General features: G+C 41.6%; 1 protein-coding gene across 19 annotated transcripts in view; it reads right to left on the bottom strand.

The window, feature by feature from the left end:
- Positions 1-1932: 1932 nt before the first annotated feature.
- Positions 1933-26419, bottom strand: part of Ikzf1 (IKAROS family zinc finger 1) — a 95258-nt gene continuing 70771 nt past the window's right edge. For 13 of the 19 annotated variants that reach the window (XM_047562008.1, XM_047562001.1, XM_047562009.1 and 10 more), the window contains 4 exons: positions 23623-23790; positions 19077-19202; positions 13923-14057; positions 1933-5308 (listed from right to left, as the gene is read on the bottom strand). In XM_047562008.1, coding sequence (XP_047417964.1) covers positions 4599-5308; positions 13923-14057; positions 19077-19202; positions 23623-23790 — 1139 coding nt within the window. In that variant the 3' untranslated portion in view covers positions 1933-4598. The remainder of the gene's footprint in view (positions 5309-13922; positions 14058-19076; positions 19203-23622; positions 23791-26419) is intronic. The other 6 variants (XM_047562020.1, XM_047562015.1, XM_047562011.1 and 3 more) reach the window with 3 other exon arrangements.

The following is a 26419-nucleotide window of genomic DNA, read 5'->3' as shown; positions in this document are numbered from 1 at the left end:
TTATATAATGTATATGTTCTTTTGACCTGTGATCACTGATAAATACACTAGGTATAACATGAAATAAATTTCCAAGTGGAGCCTAACCATGTTTGTGTGTATATGCATGAACAACATGCTCTTTCGGTGAGGAAACCTGAAAAGGCTGAAAAAGATGCTGCCTTGACAAAAGATGTTTATGAAAGTCCTCCTTAGGTGCTGTTGTCAGGGTTTGATATGAAACCAAACATTTTATTTATTTCCTTTAAGTTTCACATTCCTTGGCTCCAACATCCTGCCATGTAAACTTAACCACCTCAGCTTGTTTTCTGGATCTGAACTCAGATGATGTTTGGCTGTTCATCTGAAAGGAACAAAGGATTTTCACCACAGAAAGGTTTGTGACCACCGCAAGGGCAGGCCTCATGGCATTGGCCCAGCCTCGGTATAGGAGAGCAGCTTTGCAGGTGACTACCCTCAGGACCCAGCTCTGAACTCAGTCTGTCCTCTGAGCTTCTACCAATGTGGGCACATGCCACTCATGGATTTGGGTGGTAAGCTGTGGGGAGGAGTGCTTGCCACCCTCTACTTCCACCCACCCTCAAGACTGACTTGGTTTTCCTAAGCCCTGCAGTTACAGATGGGAAGAGGTCAGACTGCTGAGCTGAGTAGCTGAACCTGCTGGAAACATCTCCTACTTGTATTGCAACTGTCTTCAGCTTATCTCTTCCTCCTCACATCCTGTGATTTAACTGGGAAGGAGTCTAGAGAAGATTCCTGTTTTTTTGGGCCTTCTCATATACTAGTGAGGACTTCACAGGATAGGGCAGACAGAGTATTTGTTGCATTTATTTGTTCTATCACTACAGAAAAGCATTTCAAAACGTGTACAAAAGGATACTCTGTCCCTCCAGTGGTACATCCTTTGATCACAGCTAAACAGAGATAATTAAACATTGTCATGGAGGCAGATTGGAAAGATGACTGCATTTTCTCATTAGAATCCTGTGCATGTGTACCTGCCCAAAGGGAGAACTAATGCTGTATTGGATACAAAGGATTTGACCTCAACAATCACCACACAGAATATTATAAAAAAGTGTATTAGAAAGTATTGGAAACAATATTGCATATTAATATCTGGTTACACTTGTTCACAGTGAGTGCTCCTGCACCAAAAGCATCTGTACTTTTTTTATCCTGATACCGGTACATCTTAAGTCTAATTTTGGTTCATTTTAAACACATTGAAATGGATGTGGAATGAGGGAGATCTGGGTTTTAAATAGAGTTGACCCTTCATTATTGATGGAATGGAAGAACTGAAGAATAAAGAAATACATTTGTATCATGATGTGTCCATTTAAGTCTAGTTCAACTTGATTTTGTTTTGGCAAGAAGGGGATGTTAGGAGAATCACAATGCAGTCCAAACAAAAGAAGATAAAAGCACAAAATAGAAAAAAATAAAATAAAAACATAAAACAAACCCACATCTCCATAACAGGTAGCTCTGTTTCGCAGTGAAGATTATAAGATTTATTAATTATGACTGATTCTAAATTTGAAATGGAACATGCTGGTGTCTGAAGCAATTGGTGCTGGGAAATGCCCTTTGGTGATAATGCAATGACAATGCAATGATGTTTAGTGACTCCTTCACTAGGACAAGGACATACTCTAAAGTACAAATTACGGAAGGAACCTGGGATAGGGAGCACAGTCCAGGCATTCCACAGGAAGCAGGGATGACAGGTAGGAGAAGGGAATGAGAAACAGCACTTGCTGTCATCAACAGCTCAAGCTTATACTGGTGACCCTCCTACCTCTGACATTTATTTGAAACACAATGGGAGTGCATGGAATCTAGGCACACTTCAGTACACAGCCATACTCAAGACACACACTCATGCCATCATACAACAGAACAAACCACAGAAGAAAAAGTGCGAGGTCATGCAAAATCCTACTTTTACCAGCTAGAAGAAAAACTTCAGCAACTTTTGGTACAGAATATGGCCACCTTTCAAACATAATTTAATTACTCGTTGACATAATATGAAACCTTACTTTAAATACAATAGTTCCAAAAAATGCTGTTACAATATAAAAACCACAACAAAAGGTGTGCAAATAGACATTTATATTGGCTATAAAAGGCAGTGAGAGGAAGGGGCAAAGCATTTTAGAAAAGAACTCCTGTGACCACTATTTACAGTTCTGGCTTAAGCCTTGCTTGAATGCCACTGGAAAAAATAACTCCCTTCAACCAACTGAATTTCTGGGATACATCGAAATGGAGAGAGCAAGTGAAATCTGCCGGCAAACTGGAAATCTAAGAAGGTTCTCACCTCGAGCATATGAATTTGGATAAGGCGTGTCTCTGTAATTGCATATTGAACAAAAGCCACCCAGAGCCCTGGTTCCTCCATCTCTTCCTTCACTCAGTGCATTGGTGTGGCAGAGAATAAATTATTACAGTTATAAATTTGTTTATTTCCAGTTTCAAAATGCCACACTGTTCTGGAAGTAGAAATCCATGAGTCTTTGTGAACTCTATTCCTTCAATGAAACTCAAGTGCACATGAGGAAGTATATTTGTGAACACTGAAAGGGAATAATTCATTTATGGAATTTATAATCATTCCAAAGGAGTACAAGTCCGGCTTGAGACTGCTGACTGGGAAAAGACTTCAAAGTGCTTTTTATCTTTGGAAAGCTTCCCAGACCTTCGACTGGTTTAGAATTCATTTAGATCAGAGGTTCCCAATTAGAGGTGATTTCCCCTTGCAATAGAACACTTGGAAATGTCTGGAGATATTTGTAGATGACAACTGTAGGTGCTGCTGGATCTACTGGGTGGTGACCAGGGATGCTGCTAAATATTCTACAATGCACAGGACCAGTAGTTATCCAGCCTAAAATGTCAGTGGGGCCAGTGCTAAGAAACCCTGGATTAGACTAAATGTTGAGTTGCTAATGTATGATTTCCTCTCTGTTTCTACAAGTTTATGTTCACCTTGGACAGTTCTGGTGAAGATAAGTACTGTAAACATTTAAAATTGTATGCTCTTCTTTTGCTGAGGTGGTGGAGAGTGATGACTTTAAAGGTATGATTAATCTTGAGGAAGACCCTTCTTGGTTGAGATTAGAATTCCCAAACATTTACCTGGGCTTTGGCAGGTATCCATACCTTAGCATGAGTGGGTACGTTCTCACCTCCAGCACTACCTTCTTCTTTCCTGTGAAAACCAATTGGTGTTATTCTCTGGGACCCTGAGCTGGTCATATGATGGCCCAATATATATCAATACCCTACTGGGATAAAGTGCAAAGTCATGTGTCATATTTATATGTGGGTATATCACAATACTTTGCCTTTATGGTTGAGAGTTTCAGAATTTTTGAATATGTAGTTTTTAACAGGTGAGCTCAGTGTGTTAGCAACTGGGATGCTGGGTTCCATGTATCTCATTGATCTGAAAATGAATGGTCATTCTAAATCACCATTTTATGGATTTTCAAACCAGAGTAATATATAGTGAAGGAAGGAAGGGAAAATTTACCAACATTAAGAAATCCAGGTCTGCTGCTACAAACAAGAATATGGACTTAATTGAAATAAAGGGTTAGAATTGGGCTCTGGTCTTAGGGAGAACCAGCCCCTAGTAAGGAATAGATACCCAGAGAAATAAGTGTGGAATTGGGAAGAAAGCTTTGGTTTCTGAGGAATTTAACTGTTTGGGTAGTTAAAAAAGAATAAAGGTCCAAATTTCAGGACAGGTGTTTAAAAATGTAGTGATAGGGCTTGGGGTCATTACAGGTTTGGAGAATGATAAAGCAGAGGTTAGTGATTCCCCAGATTTACCCACAAGGATCACTGAGTTCATTCCACCTGGCACCAAGCCTCAGGAGGTTCCCTGTCATCTGGGCAACATTTCAAACCTCAGAAGGTGAGAAGCAGTCTAAAAGGCTCTCCAATCCTTCCCTCCTCCTTTTGGTCAGAGAAGCCCAGCACACCACCTTTCCTGATTTATTTTTCTATGTGAAATATGACAATATTATTTTTTACGAAGTACAGTCTTTCTACTTTGGATGCTGGTGGCCCACGTCTTTGGCCTCACCATGGGTGGCTGGTCCTGCTGCTCACCTTGCAGAGCTTCCTGGGATGGCCACACCTCTCCAGGTGATCCACCCTCCCTGCACTCTGGGGGATTTGGGATTACACCTGGGTGCTTGAACTCCATGCTTAGTACAGGGACTGCCATGCTCCCTCCCAAGCACTGACGTGTTTTACTTAACTCCTTCTGAAAATCCAGACTAATTGGAGAAGGGGATGCTAGGAAGCCACAGGTGAAGGAATTTTAGCTAGCAGTGTACACAACGTCTAGGAACAGAACAGTTCTGAATGCTCCTGATGCAGTCCTGCCTCTAACAATAAAAATCTTGTTTTCAAAAGCAAATCAAATCCCAATAAACCAACTGAAAAAGAAAAAAAAAAAAAAAAAGCCACCTAAAAATTCGCACCCAACATTACAGGGTCCGTGAGGTCCACGCTGCCAGCAGGAGGGTGGGTGAGGCGGCAGTCCTTGTGCTTCTGCGATCTGGCGGGCGGCGGCTTTAGCTCATGTGGAAACGGTGCTCCCCCCGTGTGATGTGGGAGGAGAACTCGTACCTGTCCTGGCTGTGGTAGCCGCACATGTTGCACTCGAAGGGATCGCGAAAGCCATGACAGCCCATGTGGATGGTGTACATGACGTGATCCAGGAAGAGCACCCTGCAGTGTTCGCACTTGTACACCTTCACCTGCTCGCCGCTGGTGCTGACCACGCGGAAGGCGTCCTGCGAGTTCTCAGAGGCTGCCCGCAGCACCTCGTAGGCCCGCTGCTCCTCCTTGAGGGCCAGGCCGTTGCGGGCGTGCGGGTTGATGTGGTTGGTCAGGTAGATGAGGCCGCTGCGCTGCTCCTCCGTGTTGCTCTCGGTGTCTGTTGAGTCTTGGCAGCTGTTGCTCGGGGAGGCCTCCCGCTCCGAGGATGCCGACTTGGCCTTGGACAGCAGCAGCAAGTTCTCCACGGCACTGTCCTGAGCAGAGTGGTTAGACCTCGGGGGGCCCTCTGAAGGGGGCTTGTGCAGCTGGTACATGGGACTGATGACCGGGACCACCTCAGAGCCCCCAGGGGGCGTCTGCACCAGGGGACGCAGGGACTCGGCCCCCAGGTAGTTGATGGCATTGTTGATGGCCTGGTCCATCACATGGGAGGTCATCATCTCGTTCTCCTTCTCGTAGCTGGCGCTGCTGTCGTAGGGCATGTCTGACAGGCACTTTTCCCCTGTGGGAAGTAGGTGACCGTGAGTGAAAACTGCACCTGAGTGCAGGGAGGGTGGATCACCTGGCTAGGTCAGGCAAAACACACTAGCAGCAGCAAAGGAGGGGAGACTGAAGCATCTGCCTGTGGACATCTCCCACAGGGTCCTACCATACTAGGCACTTAATGAAATCTGGCTGGATGAATTCAAAAATGAATAAAGGTACCAAAGATTATCTGTGTCAATTTATACTGCACATTTCAATAGACTAAACTAATACTTGTGTCTTTCATTAAACCTAAAATGAAATATGTTTAATTTAAAATTGATCTTTTAAACAATGTACCTTTAGTATTCTAATTTATAATTAAATTTATAATCTAATTTTATCACAAATTGTTTAAAATACATAATTATGGTATATTCATAATATGAAATGTTTATTTAAAATAGTATTATTTAGTTTATATTAAATTCAAAACTTTAACAATCTAGAATAAAATGTAGTCAAATACACAGTGATTGTATATTATAGTAAAGCTATACATGTCTTATAAATAACAACCTGTGATGAGAGTAGAAAGGATACTTTATTCATTCTCTGCATCCTTCCTCTTTCATAGTCAGCAGCACTGAAATAGTGCTCAGCAGAAATGTCTACAAAGTAAGAGGTGAACTGAGGAAGTTGAAGGGGAGAATGGCATGTCTTTCATTTATTCTTTAAAAATGTACTGAGCACTCCAGATTTACAGGGAACTACTGCTGAGAACTCAGTGGTCATTGGGCCTTGACCTCTAGGAACTTATGATCTCATATCATTAGTTTGTAGGAGTAGATGAGCTCTCCTATAGCTTGGATCTTGAACGTCTCCAAAGGCCCACCTGTTAAGTGTGGCATTATTAGGAGGTGGGTGTACCTTTAAAGAGGTAAGTCTCATAGGAGAACCACAGACCACTTCTGGGGGGTGGGTATATCCTTGAAAGGCATAGAGGGACCCCAGCCCTCTCCTCTCCTTCTATTTTTGCTTCCTGGCCAAGAGGTGAGTGGATTTGCTCTACCATATGCTCCTGTCAGGATGTCATGATGGACCTCACCATAGTCCCAAAGCAGCAGGACCAATCAGTCATGAAATAGAAGCTCCAGAACTGTGGGTCAAAATAAACCTTTTTTCATTATAACTTGATTATCTCAAGTATTTCATTTCAATGATGGGGAATTGACTAATGCAAGCTCACTTCCCCTGGTAACTATGAAATCTGAGACTAGATTTGGCTTTATGTAAAAAGTTTGGAGTATACATTCTAATAATGAAATAAAATTAAAGATATGCCTTTTTAATACATTGCTTGTAATTCTAGTATGAAATCATGGCTTAATTAGCCAATTCACTGATTAAAGCAATAATTTTTCAATCTTATTGCCAGGACCACTGACTTGGGTTACTTCCAGTGATGGTAAATAAGTAAGTCAGAGCACATGAGGCCATTTGTGGCAATGTCTGAGCTCTTTGCACTTCATTTTTCATTCCACTTTTTTCCCTTCCTTCAACACATCCCTACTGGTTGCCCAAGGTGAGCAAGTGAAAATGTTCCCTGTACTCAAAAGTACACAGGGAGCAGGTAGCACGCACATTAAAGCATGATGGTCCAAATAATTCATTTGCAAAGGAAGGCTTGCATGGAAGTGTGATGCAGGATTCTAACCTGGTAAGAAGTAGCTAGCTGAGTGAGCTTTTGTGTCTTGGCAATGGGACAGCCAGAGGGAAGGGAAGAAAGAAGGGGCCCAGAGCTTTGATGAGACTCTGTGAAAGTCTGAAGGCCAGAGTTCTGGATGCAGGGGTGGTGCCAGAGTGGTAGTCAGGAGGGACAGGCTCTGCTAGACAAAGTAGAGACCATCCAAAGAAAAACAGAAGCCACTGAAGGGTCTGAAGGAAGAAGTGACCTTTCCAGTCACTGTGGAGAGAACAGACTGAGTAGGTACAAGTGAGGTAAGGATCAGAACTCTCTTCAAAGTCTGAGTTATGGGTGATGGTAGCCAGCAAGGGTGGTGGCAGAGTGGGATCCCAATATGCCCACCCACTTTATCTGTGGTCTTCACCTTCACCTGAGCTACTCCTTACTAGCTTGTAAATTTATGAATAGTCCTTTAAACAGTCTATGACCATTAATGACTGACCAGGAATATATGCTCCCTCATACTAAAAAGTCTCTTTGATTGTGTTCCTTATTCTTAATGGACACGTATCACATAACAACTTGGTTTCTTTTGTTATCATCTGTTGGTGGTCAGGAGTGGCACATGCCCTGATAACATACAATGTGATCCTATAGAAAACTTGTCTGTGGCCAGTGAAACTCTCTTAGAAACTGGAAAGACTGAATTTTTTGTACAGCTAATGGTAGGGACCAAATAAGTGGTATTTCCCTCTACCCAAGGTTAGATGTAATTGCATAGCAGTCCTGAAACCATGCACATGTCTTGTTTTTGTGTTGAGATTCTAGATGTGTTGTTCCACTAACTCGAGAACAGAACAAACTTACTCTAGTTTGTACCCAAGTCTCTCTATCAAATCTTGGCAAAGAGAGGAGGGAAGTGAGCTTGGTACTCAAGATCCTGCTAAATATAAGTGTGTAGCTGCACCAAAATTGGTGCTTTCTCAGGGAAACATCCTGCTTCTCCCTGAAGTCATGGTTCTGTTGTTTCCTAAGACCACTGAAGTCTGTTGTTTTAAAACTTGGTATCAGCAACAAATGGGTATAGGAATAAAAACAAACCTATATTCCAGATATCATGGCATACTGAAGCTACCCATGGAATTACTCTTCCTTAATATCCAACAAAATGAGAAAAAGAAAAACCAATGAAATTTATCAACAACAATCAGTTAAAGAAAAGCATATCCTAATGAGATATCTCTCTTCCTCTCTCTCTCTCTCCAAGGAAAGAAACAAATTTTTTTTTGCATGAGATAGAGGAAAACCTTGGCTGCTAATCTCATTTCCAAAACCCTTAGGTATGAATCAAACCACATGTTCCTCATATTCCCTAATATCCTTATATTTACACAGAAATAATTAAAATAAGCATCCCTTTCCTCTTTTGATCAAGAGCATTTGAATCCTCTGTTATCAAGAACCAGATGACACTGGAGAAGTAAGTTGACAGGCTGGTTCCCTTGGACAGAAGGAGGGCATTAATGATTTGGGCAGCTGGAGGAGATGTCCCAAAGCCCTCCAAATGTACCCTGGGGGACAGGAAGCACAACAGTGCTCCTGGTTTAGAGAATTTAACCAGATTTCAAAACAGGAGAGTGAGCAAAGGGAACATCTTCTAACAAAGGCAGCATTTTGCCTCACCTGAACTCCCCAACCCCCATCCTTGGCATTTTTTCAGGATTTAAAAATGTCGATAGCTCTCAAAGGAAAAAAAAAATGTCTCAGATACAATGGGAAGAATGTTAAAACATCAATCAAGCTATATCAGACCAAGTAGAATAAGCAAGATGAAAAGAAGTGTCAGGGTTACTATAAAAATATTTTCTAGCAATACAAGGTAAGAAAGAAAGGAAAACAAACTAATTAAGTCCATCCCAGGGAACAAAAACCTAATTCAAGGAGATAAAAGACCTCATAATTGCTTCATGACATGGAGTCAATTTTTAAAAGTTCAGATTTAACATTCAAAATGAACAAAATAAAAGAAAAAGGGGGAAGAATGAAAGGATAAAGGGGAAAAAAACAAAGGGATTTCAGATCTGGACAATGAGATCCAAAACAATATTATTACATAATTATTATATGAATAAGAAACAGCAAATAATAGCACAAAATGTACTAAAAATTGAGTTATTATCTTAGAGGGAAAACACAAAGTAATAACAGTGAATAAATATTTAAAAGACAAAGAAATAAAACTAAAACTTAAAGACATGCTAACAGATATGGAAGACGAATTATCCAACATATGGATAACTGGTATCTCTGACTAGAGATGATAACAAATAAACATAAAAGATACATACAAGTGTATTGTCAAGAAATAGAGAAAAAGGGAAACTTCAAATTAAAATGGTAGAAAATTTTTACTTGGATGCAAAACACCAAGATGCATCCCAGTTAAGGTATGTGACTTTAGGGTTAAACAAAGAAACTCTTAAGTCATTCAGGGAGAAAATGGAAATGACCATAAAGAAAAAAAAAATTACACAGGACTTAGATATATCCATAGCAACATTCAACAAATAATGTCAACATGGCAGGATCTAGAATTCTCAGAGAAAAGAGGAAGAGTCACCCAAGAAAAAAGGAAGCCACCAAGGTCTGTCAGGATGCTCTCCTGGTGCAGAGGTGACAGGTGGACATCCTCACACACACAGTGATGGAGGGAATGGAACAGCTGTGGAAACTTTCCAATGTCAAGTCAGCTCCATGAAGAGATTAACCAAAATAAAGATAAATAGTGGTAAAAAGGACTGGATCTGATTCTTGAATCTATTTAAATATACAGATTGGTAATAAATAGCTAAATTACTGTGTCAATACTGACTACAGAGCAGAATGTGAATGTTCTGAAGTTGGACAATGTAAAAACAATAATATAACTTGTGAACATTGGAAACTGGGATAATATCCTTATTTTTCAAAGAGATGAGCCAGTAGATACTGCCTCCATTGATACAAGCGGATTGAAAAATGATCCCATGTATGCATGTACACACATACGCACACACAGAACTGTGTACTGAACCCAAGAACACTCTACTGAGCCACATCCCCTGCCCTTTTCTATTTTTTTAAAGTATTTTTTTAGTTGTAGGTGGACACAATACCTTTATTTCATTTATTTGTATGTGGTGCTGAGGATCAAACCCAGTGTCTCATATGTGCTAGGTGAGCACTCTACCATTGAGCCACAACCCCAGTTCCCTTTTCTACTTTTTATTCTAAGACAGCACCTTGTGAAGTTGCCCAGGGTAGGTGCAAACCTGTGATCCTCCTGCCTCAGCCCCCCAAGGTACTGGGATTAGAGGTGTGCACCACTGTGCCCAGGCATAATAAATATTTTAATCTTAGAGTAATCCTTTAAAAAATGATATTCCCATCTGACTATTTAATTGAAGATCAGTCAGTCCTCCACTTTTATTTGGATTCTTTATTATCTCTTAAATTTAAAATGTCTTTTAACATGATGGAATCTTTATGAAGGCATTTATTTCACACCTATCTTGATCCACTTCTTCATCACTTTATTGACTCATATACAGGTGATAGAAAAATATTTAATATTGGTAATTTATGGATGTTGGGTTTTGTGGTGATTTAAATACATTAATCTTTGCATCAAAAACATGTTTTTACTTTAACCATGTATCATTTTAATAATACAATAGGATGACTTCTTATAAAAAAGAAAATATACCAAGATAGGTATGAAGGTTAGCAGGAGTATTGATCATTGTTATTTTCCTCTTTGTGATTTTTGCATTTTAAAAAATGTCCTCATCCTAATCACCATATAGACAAAAAACAAAAAGAAAGAATGAGCCTGACCTTTTAATATAAGCCCTTCCTCTCTGGATTCATTGAAACTATTGACCATTTCAGATGATCTTGCAGAGTGAGATCTTTGAAGTGTATTATTACAGTATATATATCATAGATGTAAAGTGAGGACTGTTGCTGGCAAAACAAATACTTCTCCATACTGTCAAGATTTGATTTAAAATTCTTAGTCACAGTTCCTGTATCAATAAGTTAAACTTTCCCATTCTGAGCAACATGAAAATAATACCGTCTTAACGTTTTTAATGTGCTTTCTAGTGTTGAAAGCACCACCACATCTCGTATCCCTTCTGATCCTCAGAACAGCTCTAGGAAGGAGGAAGGTGTGCAGACCCAACCTATTTTAGACATGGTGACACCAAGTTGAGGGCTGCTCAAGACCAGCTTACGGTCACCTGAGAGCCACGGCTGGAGCTGCACCTAGGAGCAGCTGGACCAGAGCTCTTTCAACTGCACCACTACTGGACCAGCATAGCTGTATTCCCATCTTCCTCCTCAGTTTACCTGAAGGATAAACAGGATTCTAGAGGTGAAGAAGGGGACTTTCATATCCATCTCCCTTTTAATTTTAGAGATGTTAGAGATGGAGAATCTGGGACAAGTTAGGAATAGTTGATGGTAATACCATCAAATTTAAGTAAGCTAGGCATTGTAAGGCAGCAAGAAGCACTGTTTCAGACTTGAACTGCCAATCACCAAGGCCCAGGAAAACAATAGAACCCAGAGTTACTTTGAGGCCTTCCTTCCAGGCTCTGTTTGTGCTATCCTGGTCTGACTGTTTCTATGATGCTTCTTCCTCCTGTGGTAACCTCTCCCCTGAAGACTTCACTCTCATCTGAGCTTTGCTCCCTTGGAACACTTTTTCTTCTTCTTTTTGGTCTTGTTTTGTTTTTTTCTTTTTAACAAAGATGCAAGTGAATCAAGACAACATCCACACTGTTGTCTCGCTGGGGTGACTATGGTAGAGTTTCACAGATATTCCAACTGGTTTGATAGCTCCAAAAGCTAAAGGGGACTGCAGATGTGCCCTTATCAGAGCATATGGCATTCTCCAGGTCCCTAATTCTAGAAAGAAAGTCATATCCTGCTTCCCAGGGTCAGTAAATCTTCACAACCCTCGGACACACTCACTGCTTCCTCTCTTGTCATTTCCTGGGTTGCTCCATCAAACCCATGTTCACTGCCCATGTCAGGAGCTCCCCAATGGATGCTGCCTCCCAGGGAAGGATCTGGGGACCCTGTGATTGGTGCTACCGGAAATCTTATTCACCCTAACAGTTACCTCAACCCCGGACCTTGCTCTTACTCTGATCAAGAAATGGAGAGTCTCCCTTGCTCTCATGATCATAAAGCTCAAAATTATATCAGCCCACAGGGTGTCTCCAGGAAGTAGCTTTATTTATTTACTTATTTTAAACCAAATACTTTCTTGCTGTGTTCTCCCAACCACCAATTTATGACAAACCTCTATTTAATCAACAGATCAAAATGGAACCCTATTTAAAGCTGCAAGAGGGGGGCATGCCCAAGAATTTGACCTCCTCTGGGTCCCCTCCTCTGAGGCCCCAGGCCTCATTAACTACTCTTCTACCTCCATCCCCTCTCCCAGCACCAATTTCCCATGGGCCATGTATAGCACAAGGTCCTTGAAAATCAGCATATCAAAACCAGAATTCCCTCTTGTTCTATAATCTGGATTTATCTTTTCTGCAAGTGGTATTCTACTCTAGACGGTGAAACCCATTATTTCTTTCACCAAATCTCTGCCCTTACCCTCCACTCCTCTTTCACCAAACCTCCCTCCTCTCTCTGTTGATGCTATCACTCCCTCATTTTCCCTTTTCCAGTCCATTTCTGGCCCTTGCTCTCTCTCCTTCTCAAGCGGTTGCTCCCATTAAAAACATGCCCATGCTTTTTCCTGCCTTCTAAATGAGAACCCATCTCTCACATTGTCATGCAAAGGACATTCATCCCACGGTCAGAGCTTTCTAGGACAACTTCACTTCCATTGCTTCCTGGTGGGCACATGAGCTAAGGCAGAAGCAAGCCTGCTCCTCCTTCATGACCCACGTACCCAACTCCTGCCCCCTCCACCATTGCCATTTCCTTATTTTCATCTGTCTGTCTTCTAGAATCCTGCCTGACTCCTCCAACTTCTTGAATGTGCTGAAATCCTACTTCTCTCGCAAATCCCTCTCAGTTTCATGAAGTTTCAATTGGTCCTCCTTCCTGGACAAGATTCTTCCTGTGATAATAGTTAACCTTCATACTGAGGACTTCTAAACCTTCTCACATCCTTGGGGTCATGTTATGTCTCTATGAGACCCATAAAGATAGAACCAAGGTTTGGGGAGGCTGAGTCATTTTCTGAGGCCACAGGGTTACTGAGTGGCCCTTCACTGACCTCAGACCTGATCTTAATGAATGCCATTTAGGAACCTGCCTCAATGTCCTCCTTGCCTTTCCAGCATCTGGTCTGGATGACTGATGTGTCTTTCTAATGTCTACACTAGGCATCAGCTCTTCAAGAGAGAGGGGCCTCACTCTGCATATTTATTCCTCATTAAGGGCTGAATGGTCAAAATAATAGTCCTAGCTGTGTCTCCCCTCTCCTTGGCACTTCTCAGGGGCCAGGTGCTATGTGATTCCTCTTATTAACTCTCCTGGTCCCCCAAAAGGGGAGTATTATGGGCTTCTTGTGAAAAATGGGAATCTGAAGCTCAGAGACAGTGGTCAGGCATGAGGATGTCTCACTGTGATGGGCCTCCAGGCTCTCAATCCTGGGCATGCTAACCTGGCCACCCATAGAGAAACAGTGACCACAGGCAGATCACACCAAGGAGGGCCCCAGATGCTTGCAAAATTGCATCTAATAAAAACTGGTGGGAGAAAGGAGGTCAATATAAAGAAACTTATTGGAAAAAAATGCTAAGATATTTAAGACTTATTAAGCTTACCACTTTTGCTTTTCAAAAAATAAGATTTTTCCTTTCCTCTACCCTCAACTAATTTTCTCTTGAGTCTATAATACCCACATAGTTGTTTTTTAAGAGACAGCAAATGTTTTAACTCTTACCAAGGAATTTCTGAGGCATAGAGCTCTTACGTCTGGCGACGTTACTTGCTAGTCTGTCCAGCACGAGGGATCTCTCTGATCCTATCTTGCACAGGTCTTCTGCCATCTCACTGTGATTAGTTTCTTCTTTAATGACTAAAGTCAAAGACAGTTAGAGAGGCCAGTTTAGAATGGCTTAGGTTTAAAGGCGTCTATCGTGTCCAGTGTTACAGCTGACATTTGTTAAGCACCTAGGAGAGCAAGGCCATTCCTCGAGATTGTGTCTGATCTTCCCAGAAACCCTGCCAGACAGACAGAGACTGGGTTATAGCAATGTCAACAACCAGCCACCTGCTCAGGCTCCTTCCTATGACGCCTGTGAACCACACCTTATCCCCAAGACCATAAGAACAAATGCCACCACCATCACCTGATGCTGGGCCCAGATTAGGTAACTGTGTCCCTTTGAAGAATCCTTCTAACTTTTCAAAATACAAATACACAGCTTCCTAACAACAGCCCTCTGAGGATCAAAGAACTTTCAGATCTAGAAAAGACCTAGGACTCCGACTCCTATGACTGGCACAAAGAACTGAGACATAGGAACATGGCCATCTGGGATCCTATAGCACATCCTGGCAAGGTGGGGGCAGAACCCCAAGTTCCTTATCCCTGAACACAGAGCAGACTCCTGATAGTCAAATAACACCTGCACACTGTGAAAGGCACACATGAAGGCAAATGCAAAAGAAGGCTTTTTTTAGTTGATCTCTATATTTCTATATTACCTCTTTTCATAATCGATGATACAGCTTTGCATCCTGCATAATCGCATCAATATTGACTTCTAGTTTTTATGGCTGGGATTTTTTAAATAAAACTCTTTCTTCATGTCCCTGAAATTTATCCCAATGTTTAAAGAGTGAAAGTGTAAATTGACCATCTTCCACGTATCTAATCAATTCCTCTAACACACATTCTGCTTTATGCTCCTTCTTCTCAGATACTTTGTGCTAATTATCACAAGGTTTTTAGGTATATCCATTTCTATTATTGATTTATCTGTATATTTTTTAAGGGTTCCACATATTATAACCACATTTTCATATAATTTCTCATTGATTTGTTTAGATTCATATGTGGTTACCTAGTTCTGGCAAGATTTAAAAAGCAATTTTATATTAAAACCATGACTCTATTTGGGAGGATGTCCATGGATAGTGACCAAACTGCTTTCCCTCTTCAATCTTCCATATTCTTTCTTGCCTTGGTGTGATTTGGTCACTTTCTTCACTATGCCCACTACAAGTATTCCTAAGTATTTTATGTCTTTACTAATATTATGAACACTACTTCAAAAATTCGTATTCTGGATGCTATTGCTAATATTTTATTTTCTAACAGTGGAAATCTGTGTTTCTAATCAAATAGGACAAGGTATATAACCCACACCCCAATTTACAGGATGGGTACACATAAATCTATAAAACCCAATGCTGCTGGTTGTACACTTGACCTATCTGAATGACATGCTCATTTACTGGACCCTCCTCTGTAAAACAGGGCCCAGTGGCCTATCTCACTGTTCTCACATTTCACATGGGACTTCTCCCCACCATACCATAAGTTTTGACCCCCAGAGTTGATGACAGTAAGGGAAATATAAACCCAAAGCTCCAGAATCTCTGACTACACCATCCTATTTACTCCTCAATTTGTGTACTTGAAGCTCAAGGGAAACATATTTTTCATAAGGATATTAGGAAATTGCAACAGGTAACAAAATCTTTTACTAAGGAAAATAATAATCAGAAAAATAAATCTTTTTGTACATTCTTTAAACTAGGCATTGTATTTATTTAATGGACCCAACCAATGAGGAACTGGGGAGCCAAGAGATTACTCAACAGTCCCTCTGAGCACTGATGAGGGCTGGTCTCTGGGGGATGTGGGGAGAGTCCAAAGAAGATGCAGGTTCAATCAGCCCTGGCACAGCAGAGCTGACATAACCAAGACCCGGGACTCGCCTGCCCTCCCAGCCCCACATGTGTCTAGCATTTAACTTTCATTAAAGTCCTTTTATGGATCTTCTCAATGCTGAAAGTTCCTTAAACCAGCACTTACTGTCTACCTACAAGGGCTGGGTGTCAACAATGGTTAAATAAAGCTATCTCTGGCTGCCCAAAGGCACATTGTTAAAGGCTTGGTCCCAGGGTGACACTGGTGGGAGGTGGTAGAACTTTTGAGAGTTGGGGTCTTGGGTGAGACTTAGGTCACTGTGGACATGCCCTAAAAGGGTAAGGAGTTCCAGCCCCTTACTTCCCTGCTTCCTGGCTCAGGATGGAAGCAGTTTCACTCTACCACATGCTTCTGTCATGATGTGCTACCTTGCTACAGGCCCAAAGCATGGGACCAACCAATCACGGATTGGAACCTCCAAAAATGTGAGACCCCAAATTTTCTCTTTGTACATTGATTACCTCAGGTATCTGATAGAGTGTCAGAAAGTTAACACACACACTGGCTAAAGGGATTCAAATCATGATGTACATCTTTAACAAGAGGCAGGAAGAACTGAATGTCATTAAAAGTTACCACACCTAGCTCTGTCTCTGGCCACACTGAGGTCAAATGACTGCATCTTGCTAAAGAAGCCTTCACACTTATTGAGAATAGGGACATGAAGACATTGCTGTAGTGTTCCCAATCACCTAGCCACCAATGGGAACAGATTTGCATTTTAAGGTAAAACTGATTCTTACCACATGGAAACAAGAAATTGCTATCACTGGCACACACTGACCAAGACATCAATGGAGAATGAAGTTGCAGGTGTCCATCCAACAGAGACCTCAACTTCTCTGTTGTAATAAGTGTAGGATGTACATCTAGGCTGCCTGTTCTCATGTCTATTTGTTCTCTCGTGCCTTCCTCAGGACACTGCTCTGAGGATGACCAGGCAGGCACTATCACTCACATTTAAAAAATGAGGCCTGGTGTGGTGGTTTGGAGTGTTTCTCAAAGACTTGTGTGTTGAAGGCTTGGTCCCCAGCTGGTGAAGCTACTGGGAGACGGTGGAAACTAAAAGTTGGGGCCTAGTGGAGGGAGTAGGTCCCTGGGGGTGGTGGGGTGTGTCTTTGAAGGCTATATCTTGTCCCCAGTCCCTTCCTTTCTCTTCTAGTTCCCTGGTTGACATGATGTGGGCACCTCTACCATGTGCTCTCCACCATGACGTACTGCCTCATCATGGGACCAAAGCAATGGGGGCAAAAAACCATGGACTCAAACCTCTGAAACAGTGAGCTAAAATAAATCTTTCCTCCTCTCAGCTGATTTTCTTAAGTGTTTTGCCACAGCAACGGAAAGTTGACTAACATATCCGGATTGCATTAAGAAACAGATTCAGAGATGAAACTCAATCCTGGGTCTCATGAAATGACTGTTGCTTCTCTCCTGAGAAAAGCTCACAGGCTGCTGTAGGTGACAGCTTGTTTCTTTAGCAATGAAAAGGGTGGAGAAAATAGACAAAACTATGCACTGGGTCTGTTTCTTTGATTGGTTTTGTCTTCTCATCTCCATGTCTGCATCATATTATTTTATTCCATAGGACTTGGTATTGCAGTTAACAACTCCTCAGTAGATATTTGTTGAGTATATATAAAATGGCTTACTAAACATTAATGTATAAATTATATCATCAGAACCACTCACTTCCAGGACACATTAATTAATTTTTTTAACAGAAAAATAAAGTATCTGAGTGTTCACATTTTACTTTAAAGAAAAAAATTATATTCTCCTCCTCCAGTCTTCTACCTTGGGGCCAGCCATAAATTTATAGCTGTTAAGTTACTATTAAATTATTATTATTTTTACATTCAGTGTCTCCTTTTCCATTTACTCTCAATGCCTTTCCAATCTAGGCCTTAGATTTTGAATAAAGATAAATGATAATGTCATAGAATTTCTCCATTTCATAGGTAAGAAGACTGAGGCCCAGAGAAATCAACCCTGGGCCCCACAGATGATCAATAGGAGAGAAGCCATACTAGAGGCCAGGGCACCTGTCATGTGATATTGCCTATTGATGCCAAGAGTAATCTAAATTGATTATTAGTACTTCTGACCATTCTTTTCTCCTGCTCTCATCTGTCATTAATAATCTGAGTGTACTCTGATGAATTTTCCTCTATAAATTCATTGTCATAACATTGAGTGAGGCTTAGAAAATTCTCAACCATTAATTTGATTTCTACCCTATAATCCAATGATTACTAAATGAATAGTGTTCTGAAAGAGGTTAACTTCATTTGATCTATTTATAAATCTCTAATCTCTTATGAAGTCAGAAGAGAACCTTTCATAACATTGCCACTCCTCTGAGTAAATCAGGCTTCTTCAGTACTTTCCTTACATCTTTCACTTTGCATTATCTAAAGACTCGAATCAAATGCTATCTCGTTATGCAAGATACATAACACAATTCAGGAGACAAATTCAACTTCCTCCACTCCCTTGACAAGTCTCAATACTACTGACTGTCAGGGTCTTCCAACAAGCTTTGCCCTCACATTCCTGGCAGGTGTGGATACTCTGCCCTTGATCTGAACCAATGATTGAAATCACAGCCTGGAAGCTTGCATTTGATCAACTTCATGAAAAAATAGATTTAAAACCAGGTTTCATTTCTTGTTTTAATTACTAAGTACAAAGAAACAATTATTTCTCTAGACTGTTCTGTGCTTTTATTTTCTGAGTGCTGAGGATCGACCCCAGGACCTCATGCATGCTAGATAAGAACTTCATCACTGACCTACAGCCCCTGCCCGCAACTCTAGATTTGAAAAAGGAAGTCAAAAATACAAAAAACAAAAAACGTAACAACACAAATCAACACCCCCAAAAAATCAAAAACTTTAATGGGCCCCCTACTGTTTTAGGTGTTTTTACAGATTTGAAAGAAGGGGGTGCTTTAAGACAAGCTCTATCTGGTCAGACCTGAGAAGTGAAGAACATGTCGTTCCTAGTGAAACTGCAATGTTATTGGTCAAAAAGTTCCCTCCCAGCTGTGGTGGGAAGTGTGGGGAGTGGCCCACAGCTCTGCTCCTAAGGCTGTTCGTGCACAGTGCTGGGAGGGAGAGAGATCATGCCCAGCCTTGGAGCTTCAGCGCTTACCTGGGTACAGCGTGCCTGGAAGGCCCATGCTTTCCAAGTAGTTGTGGCAGCGCTCTTTATGTTCCTCTAAAGAGCTTCGCTGTTTATAGCTTCGGCCACAATATCCACATTTGTGAGGCTTACCAACTGCAGAAAACACAATTGAGTTCAAGACCCCAATTAAATGCTGGCCTTCGGAGTCATGGCAATGCATGCAATACAATTATTACCAAAAAAAGTAAAAAAGAAAAATTTTCTACTCTTGAGAGGTAAACGCATTATGCACTTGGTCAAAAATTACTGAACTTAAAAATGTTAATGTGCAGGAAACTACTTGACTGTACCAAGGACGCATGTGACTCAAGTTTCTTCTTAATTTGTTTATTGTATTAATTATCAGATTCCTCCTTGAATCACTGACATCTGCCTTTTAACTGGAAAAGAACCCCACTGGAATGTTGTAATGGGTGCCAAGTAACTGGACAAAAATATGAGGAGGGCTGGATAATCTACAGATTCACCCCCAGAGAAGGGCGTCCTGTCCTATTCTACGCTGTGGGCCAGAACTGGTGCAACAAAGGGGCTACATCTAATGTGACCAGGATTAACTTAATTTAGGAGGCTAAACTAGATAAATTTATGCTTCAATGAAATGATAATTTTATTTCTAGAGTGCATTTTCTTATATAATGCAAATATATTTTAACTTGTATTACATAATGCAAAATATTTTATATAAGGATATATAATACATACTATATTTTCCATGAATTGATAGTTTTCTCATCAAAGAGCATTAGGATAATGTTGATTCTAGACCAGCCCAACACATCCATGATTATGGAAATGTTCACTACATGGCTGTCAAACATGGTGGCCACTGAACTGCTCAGCATGGTAGCCATAGCCCATGTGGCTACTGAAGGTTTAAAGTTTGGCTTGTGACATAGAGGACAGAATTTTCAATTTTGTTTAATTTAATATTGCTAAAATTAGAAGACCACATATGGTTAATAGTTATTGTGTTGGGCAGTGCTGTTGTGAAATGAGTTTAGCCTTCCTGGATTTTATTGAGTGATTTATTTTAGGAAAAGAAGACTAGCAAGGAAACCACATCATGCCTATTTAAAGACTTCAACAGATAACATTTTTAAAAAATAGCTAAAATTTCTTTAATCCTTAAGGAATATAAATTTCTACCATAAGACCAGGATAGGATCTTCTTTCTCATGCTGTTTAATTTACCGTATTTTGAAATATTCAGGAATACTTGTTTGATACCTGGTTTAACCAACATATATATTAATTAAATCTTTTTCCTACATAAAAAGATACTATGATTTAAGAAGAGAAATATGAAAACCAAAATTTGACTTTGGGAACATTTAGTTGAGATAAAAGGAATCTTTCTTTATCTATAGAAAGTGATGTAGCCCCCAACACTAGGAAATAATGATGAAATATGGAATATTGCTTAAAATAGCACATTTTATTGAGTACCATCTTAGAAATTAATAGAATATAGATAACCAATCCATGTCCTTTCCTGGAAAATCTATACCATTGGTGAATTACATTATCAAAATCACCTGTATAAAAGGCATGTTGTCTTGATAGCCACTTTTCTGTGTATATGAATGATTTTAACTCTGGAATATAAAAAATATGATCACTGTAAGTAACTAAACTGAAGGAGTTCTTCAGGAACAACAAAGTCTTCTAATAAAGCCTGAAACTTTCAAAGAAGGAGTGAAGGGGACTGTACCCCTATACCTCCTGATCCCCCAAACTCCTTTTGATATGAGCATGGGACAAATTCTATTGGTCTACAAATTCTATAGCTATCATGTTGGCATCTGGAACCTCTGGTTACCACTGGTTGCTAGGGGAAACTATGTGGATGATCCTGGTTTTTAACAGAATGAGGGGCATGGCCATTCCAAAAGGGAACAGAACGTGGCTACTTTTGAGTTTGCCAGATAAAGGCTTTACCTTTATTTTGTTCTGTGAAATCTTTGTGAAGAATCTAAATTACTGCCTTTCTTTTCCCTTCAAGAACTGTGTGCCAACGTCACTTTCAGACAGTAGAATCACCAGTGGCAGATCTAGGATAGCTTTCTCCATTAACTCATTGGTGGATTCATAACAGAATTAACTGTCCAAAATCTGCCACTTGTTATATGTACTTACTCAGAAAATTACTAAATGAAATATGCAGACATGGAGCCAGAATAGCACACAACACTGCAAGACTGCACTAGATTTTCTTCGTTTCACAGGAGAGAAAAGAGAGAGTCATCATCTTAATTTTTAAGGACTGATATGCAGGAGATATTTATATTGCAAATGAGAGTGACCCCAGGATGCCGAGGATATGGTTGGTGTCAGCCTCAGAGTGAGTCCGTGTTTTCCATCGACTTGGGAAGGTGTGCCTCCTACAAACCTGAGTGCGATGGTGTCGTCGACTGTGTCTATGCCTGTAAGACCCTTTGCAAATCATAGGTGTGAGGTGACCTTATCCTAGGTCATTTGGCAGCACAGCATGCAGTACTGAGTGACACACAGATGAATCCTACATGGGCCTTGTCTGTCAGTTTGCCCTGGCATCACTTCACCTTCATGAGGTTCCACGCATGCTCGTCACTGACGCATGTAAGCACCTGTGAGTGCTCACTGTCATGTCCTGTCCCTGTCCCAGGAAAGCCTTCTGTTCTCCCTATCCCCCTGCACCAAACGACTCCCCAGACTGAGTACATTCCCTCCCAGGTGAGAAGGTAACGGCCCCATTGGTACCCTCTCCTGACCTGCCCACTCTGGGAAGAGGGAAACTCCTCTGATGGGGACTGCTTCTTTCCTGGCAGGTTTAAGCAGCTCACCCGAATCATCACAATTTTCTGATTACAAGTTTTTTGGGGACCTCCCGCACACTTATTAACAGGAAGGAGGCTGGAACTGAGAGAAGATGGCTCACAGCCTGGGACACCTCACCCTCTTCTCCAGTTGTCTCAGTGAATGCCCTTTCCACAGGGACAACTCATCAGAAAGACCAGGCTCTTGCCAGTCCTTGCAAAAACATGTGCCCGCTCCTTTCTAGGATCACTGCAGAATCACACTCATTAAAACTCCCTAAAGAAACTGAGAACTGGGCCTTGTGCATGTATTCAAGCCCTCCTCCTGTTGGAATCTCCTTCTACCCAGACCTACTGTTCGCCCTCTGCTTTCTGTTCCCACTGGGCCCGTGGATGCTCTGCCATGACCCCTGGGAGATGCTGGTGTTTTACTTGTGTGGACCTTTGGCCCCTTGGAGACTGAGCACCCTGAGGGACTCAGTGAATGTGAGACAAAGAGATGAACACAGGAAAGGAGTCTAAAAACTGCACCATGAAATACACTTGTCACATTCGGGAAGAGTTGGCCTTAACCCTATAAGTCTTTTGCAAAGAACACAGATCTTGCCTTCTTTGGGAGAGGATCCTCCTTATCCCGCTACTTGGGACAGCAGAGAAGAGCTGGTCTGAGGCATATCCCTCTCTGACAGCACCTGCCCAGAGTGGCTGTTGCTGCAAATGACCTAAGCAGTGGTTGTTGGGACCATACACTACCAACCAAGGGCAGGGACCAGGTCCATCAACCTCCAGTTCACAAAGCCTACATCGCATACCCCTACTGGACAGTGGAAGAAACCCATGCGTGTCATGTGGAGACACACTTGTAGGCAAGCAACATACAACCTTTGTTTCTCTGACCTTTAAGAGGATGGAGCTACTGGACAATGAAACAGGACGATTTCTCAGGAGGCAGATCTAATCTGACTAAAGACTTTCATGTGTGATACCGGTTGGGAGTGTTTGAACAACTGTCACACATTTATGCTAATGATGATTGAGCTGAGACGCCAGATAATTTGAGATGTACTTAAAGACAAATACTGCTATCTAAAATCTGGCGAAAGTCCCAAACTGCCCTCTCCTGCTGAGGTCCTGACTGGTCTCTGGCATGAGAGTCACTCTGGGACCTGGGTGGGTGTGTCCTTGGTCGATGGCGTTATGTTCTAAGCCACTTTGATGTGTCACCTCTGCAAAGAAAACTGTCCCTACTGCTATTAAAAATACTCTATGTAAGAATGAAATAAGTGTGGCTTAGCCACGACCATAAAGAAGTATATTTAGAAACTTCTAGGGCATGACCAGTATGCCTGGTGAAGATACAGCTGGCAAAATTCTCTGTAAAAATCCCACTTACCTGACAAAACGGAGTGAGCAGGCCTCTTCTGAAACCTGCTAACTGAGGTGACACTTCCTGGCGTGTGGCCTGTGCATGCGTTTATGGTTTTCCCTGCCTGTTTCCTCTGTTTCAGTGGGGAGGTGGAAGGTGAGGTACTGAGGCCCATGCTGAAGTCATGGCGGCCAATAACCACAGAGGACTGCATACAGGGCCGGGCGGGAAGGCAGCCAGTAAGGACAACTCCCGAGTACACAACGCATGACCCAGGGCCCCGAAACACTGCAGTGGAGGCTCCCCTGGCCAGGGGAACCAGACATGCCTGGCCTGCACCCAGGAGACCTACCGGAATGCGTCCTCAGGTGACCGGTGAGGGCATCCCTCCGGCGGCAGGCGTAGTTACAGAGGTGGCACTTGAAGGGCTTCTCCCCGGAGTGCAGCTTGATGTGCCGCAGCAGGTTGCCTTTCTGGGTGAAGGAGGCCCCGCACTGGTTGCACTGGAAAGGCCGTTCCCCTGGGATGAGCAGAGGAGAGCTGGTGAGAACAAAACTCAATGCGAGGACAGGAGGAGGACGACAGCAGCGAGAAAGTTGTTTCCCACGGGGGCTCGGTGACTTCCACCGGCTGCAGGTTTGATAGAACATGAGGCTTTCAGACTAAACCTGCCAGCTCCTTAACGCTTCACTGGCTGGGTCAATTTGATCTGAAAATCTAATTTTTTTTCCCTAAATCAGAATGGCACATCACAATGCAAATTCAAACTCATTTAAATAAAGTGACTGCAACATTTTGTGATGAAGAGCCACTCTTCCTGATCAGCAGTTTTGGAATAAACCAATATCCAATTTTGCGTGTTGTGGCATTTGGTGGGGTTTTTAATGTGGCTTTTTTCAAAGGGTCTTTAAAATATGCCACTGAAGCAGCAAAATAAAAAGGAAACTCATTAAAAATGCATTTCAGGATCACAAGTTCATTTCAGCGTTACATTCTTATATTTAAATGAAAGGCACTTCATTATAACAGTTATAATAACTTCTTTTCATTTACATTTTCCCTGTATTTTCCCTTTCAATTTCTTCTCCATTACCTGTCTGTCCCTAAGCAGGCAAATCAGGAGAGAGACAGACAGAGAAAGTGAGGGTAAGAGAGGAAGAGAGAGAGAGAGAGAGAGAGAGAGAGAGAGAGAGAGAGAGAGAGAGAGAAAAGAAAGATTGAATAAAATGAGAAGTTAAGAAACAGTGAAGCGAGGACCCATCTTCCAAAGAAAAGTCCCAGATCTCCCTATGGTAGGGCAAGAAGGTCAGCGTTCATTGAGATTCCTTGTCTTTTTCTTTACAACTTCTAAGCCCTTTAAGCACTTATTTGTCTACATTCGTAGAAAACAAATCATATTTCAACTACAGACACTCTGCGAGATGCCACATAGTTGTCACTGAGGGATTCTTCCAGGGTGGTACCACTGCATTTGTAACTAAGAACCTGGACCTTTGCTTAGACTCAGGATCCGATGAAGGGATGAACAGATTTTTGCAAGACAGAACAAACCTACTCGGGAGTCACAGATCTTGGAATCTAACTAGATGAACACTGCATTTGACTCCCACTTTAAGGAGTGATACATTTATCATTAAGTAAGAACATATTAAAGTTCTTTTGAAAAAATAAATGCTTCGTTTACAAGAAGGGAGCTATGTGATCACAATTCCTGGTAGAGAGATACCACAAAAATGTATATCCCAGGTAAAAGTTTCTCTTAGGGATAAAGAATGTGTGAAAATGTCTTTTCAATCGTGTTCCCAAATGATTGATCTGTCTGTGATAAAGGAGATAGCACTTACCAAAAACAATTAAGTAAAGCCTATCTGGTACTATTAAAGTCCATACCAGATTAAATTTTAAAGTCTATATTGGCACTTGGATTTCTTGATGATCATCATTCTTTTTCAGTGTGCAGGGGAGATGTGCTACTATGAAAAGTTAAAACTAATTTACAGTGCTATTCAATTATAGGTCAGTTGGAGGGGCCTGGCTCTAACCAGAAGGTATTCAATATTTCTCCCAAATTCCTGCCCAAATTGAACTTGACTGAGCAGAGAGAAAGTCAAGCAGGTTGGAAGGTAATAATAAAACTAACTCACTAACTACCTACCTCCCTGAATTTCAAGTCCACCCATGGAGCTGATATTGGATGGGGAGGGGGAGGTTGAAATAGCTGGGAGCCAGGTAGCTCTGCATAGCTTCCCATGGAGAGGTCAGTTAATTATCGATTAGATACATTTCTGGGCCTTCATTGTACCACACATGTTCATGAATATGTGTGTTTAACTCCAAGTGGACAAAAAGAGAAAGAAGCCTGACCACTGTGTGCAGAGAGACCCAGACATGATGAATCAGAATGTGCCTCCAACCACGGGGTACTCTCATTTGGAGGGGGGTACCCTCAGGTTGAATGGGAAAGCCAGTGGGGAAAGTCCATGTCACAAAAATGTTCACAGTGAGGATGTGAGGACACTCCTGGTGACGTAAGTATGTCTGTGATATGACCCACAGTGCCTACCATAGGAAGGCCCTTGCTGTGCTGGGGAGTTGCAGAAGTGCCAGGTCTCCCCTAGGTCTGAGCTGCTGCAGGAAACGCAGGTGGAGCTAGTGCTCAGATGATTACAGGCAAGTCACCCTTTTGCAGGGAAGCAAAGCAGTCATTTCTTGCAGTCTTCTAATTTGAGTCAACAGCCTTGTGGGTTCTGCTGGAAATCTCTTTGCTTCTGGCAGCCTGTGTGGGGGCATACATATGTAGCCCAAGGCCAGGGAAAGGGGTTTTGAAGACAGCATTCCTCAAAGTGACCACACAGTGTTCCACTCAAGGGATCTTGTTCTTGGAGGTTTAAACATAAGGAGACACATCTGTGAAATGGGGGTACATAACAGGGCCCAGGTTCTGTGCTCTGCTTCCCTTGCTAGTGGCAGTTGCCTGGCTTGTTCCTGCATCTAAGTGAGATTAAGTTTCTCCAAACTTGTATTTTTATTTATTTATTTATATTCATTTAATTGGGATGAGGACTTTGATAATTACAAATTACAAATTTAGTATGTTTTTATCCCAGAGACTGTACACTTTCCATTGTACAGGCTCTCTGTAAGAATTT

Source organism: Sciurus carolinensis, chromosome 8 (genome assembly GCF_902686445.1).
Source record: "Sciurus carolinensis chromosome 8, mSciCar1.2, whole genome shotgun sequence".
In the NCBI taxonomy this organism is placed as follows: domain Eukaryota; kingdom Metazoa; phylum Chordata; class Mammalia; order Rodentia; family Sciuridae; genus Sciurus; species Sciurus carolinensis.
The sequence above is the reverse complement of the archived record's forward strand: the minus strand, read 5'-3'. Positions and strand labels throughout refer to the sequence as shown.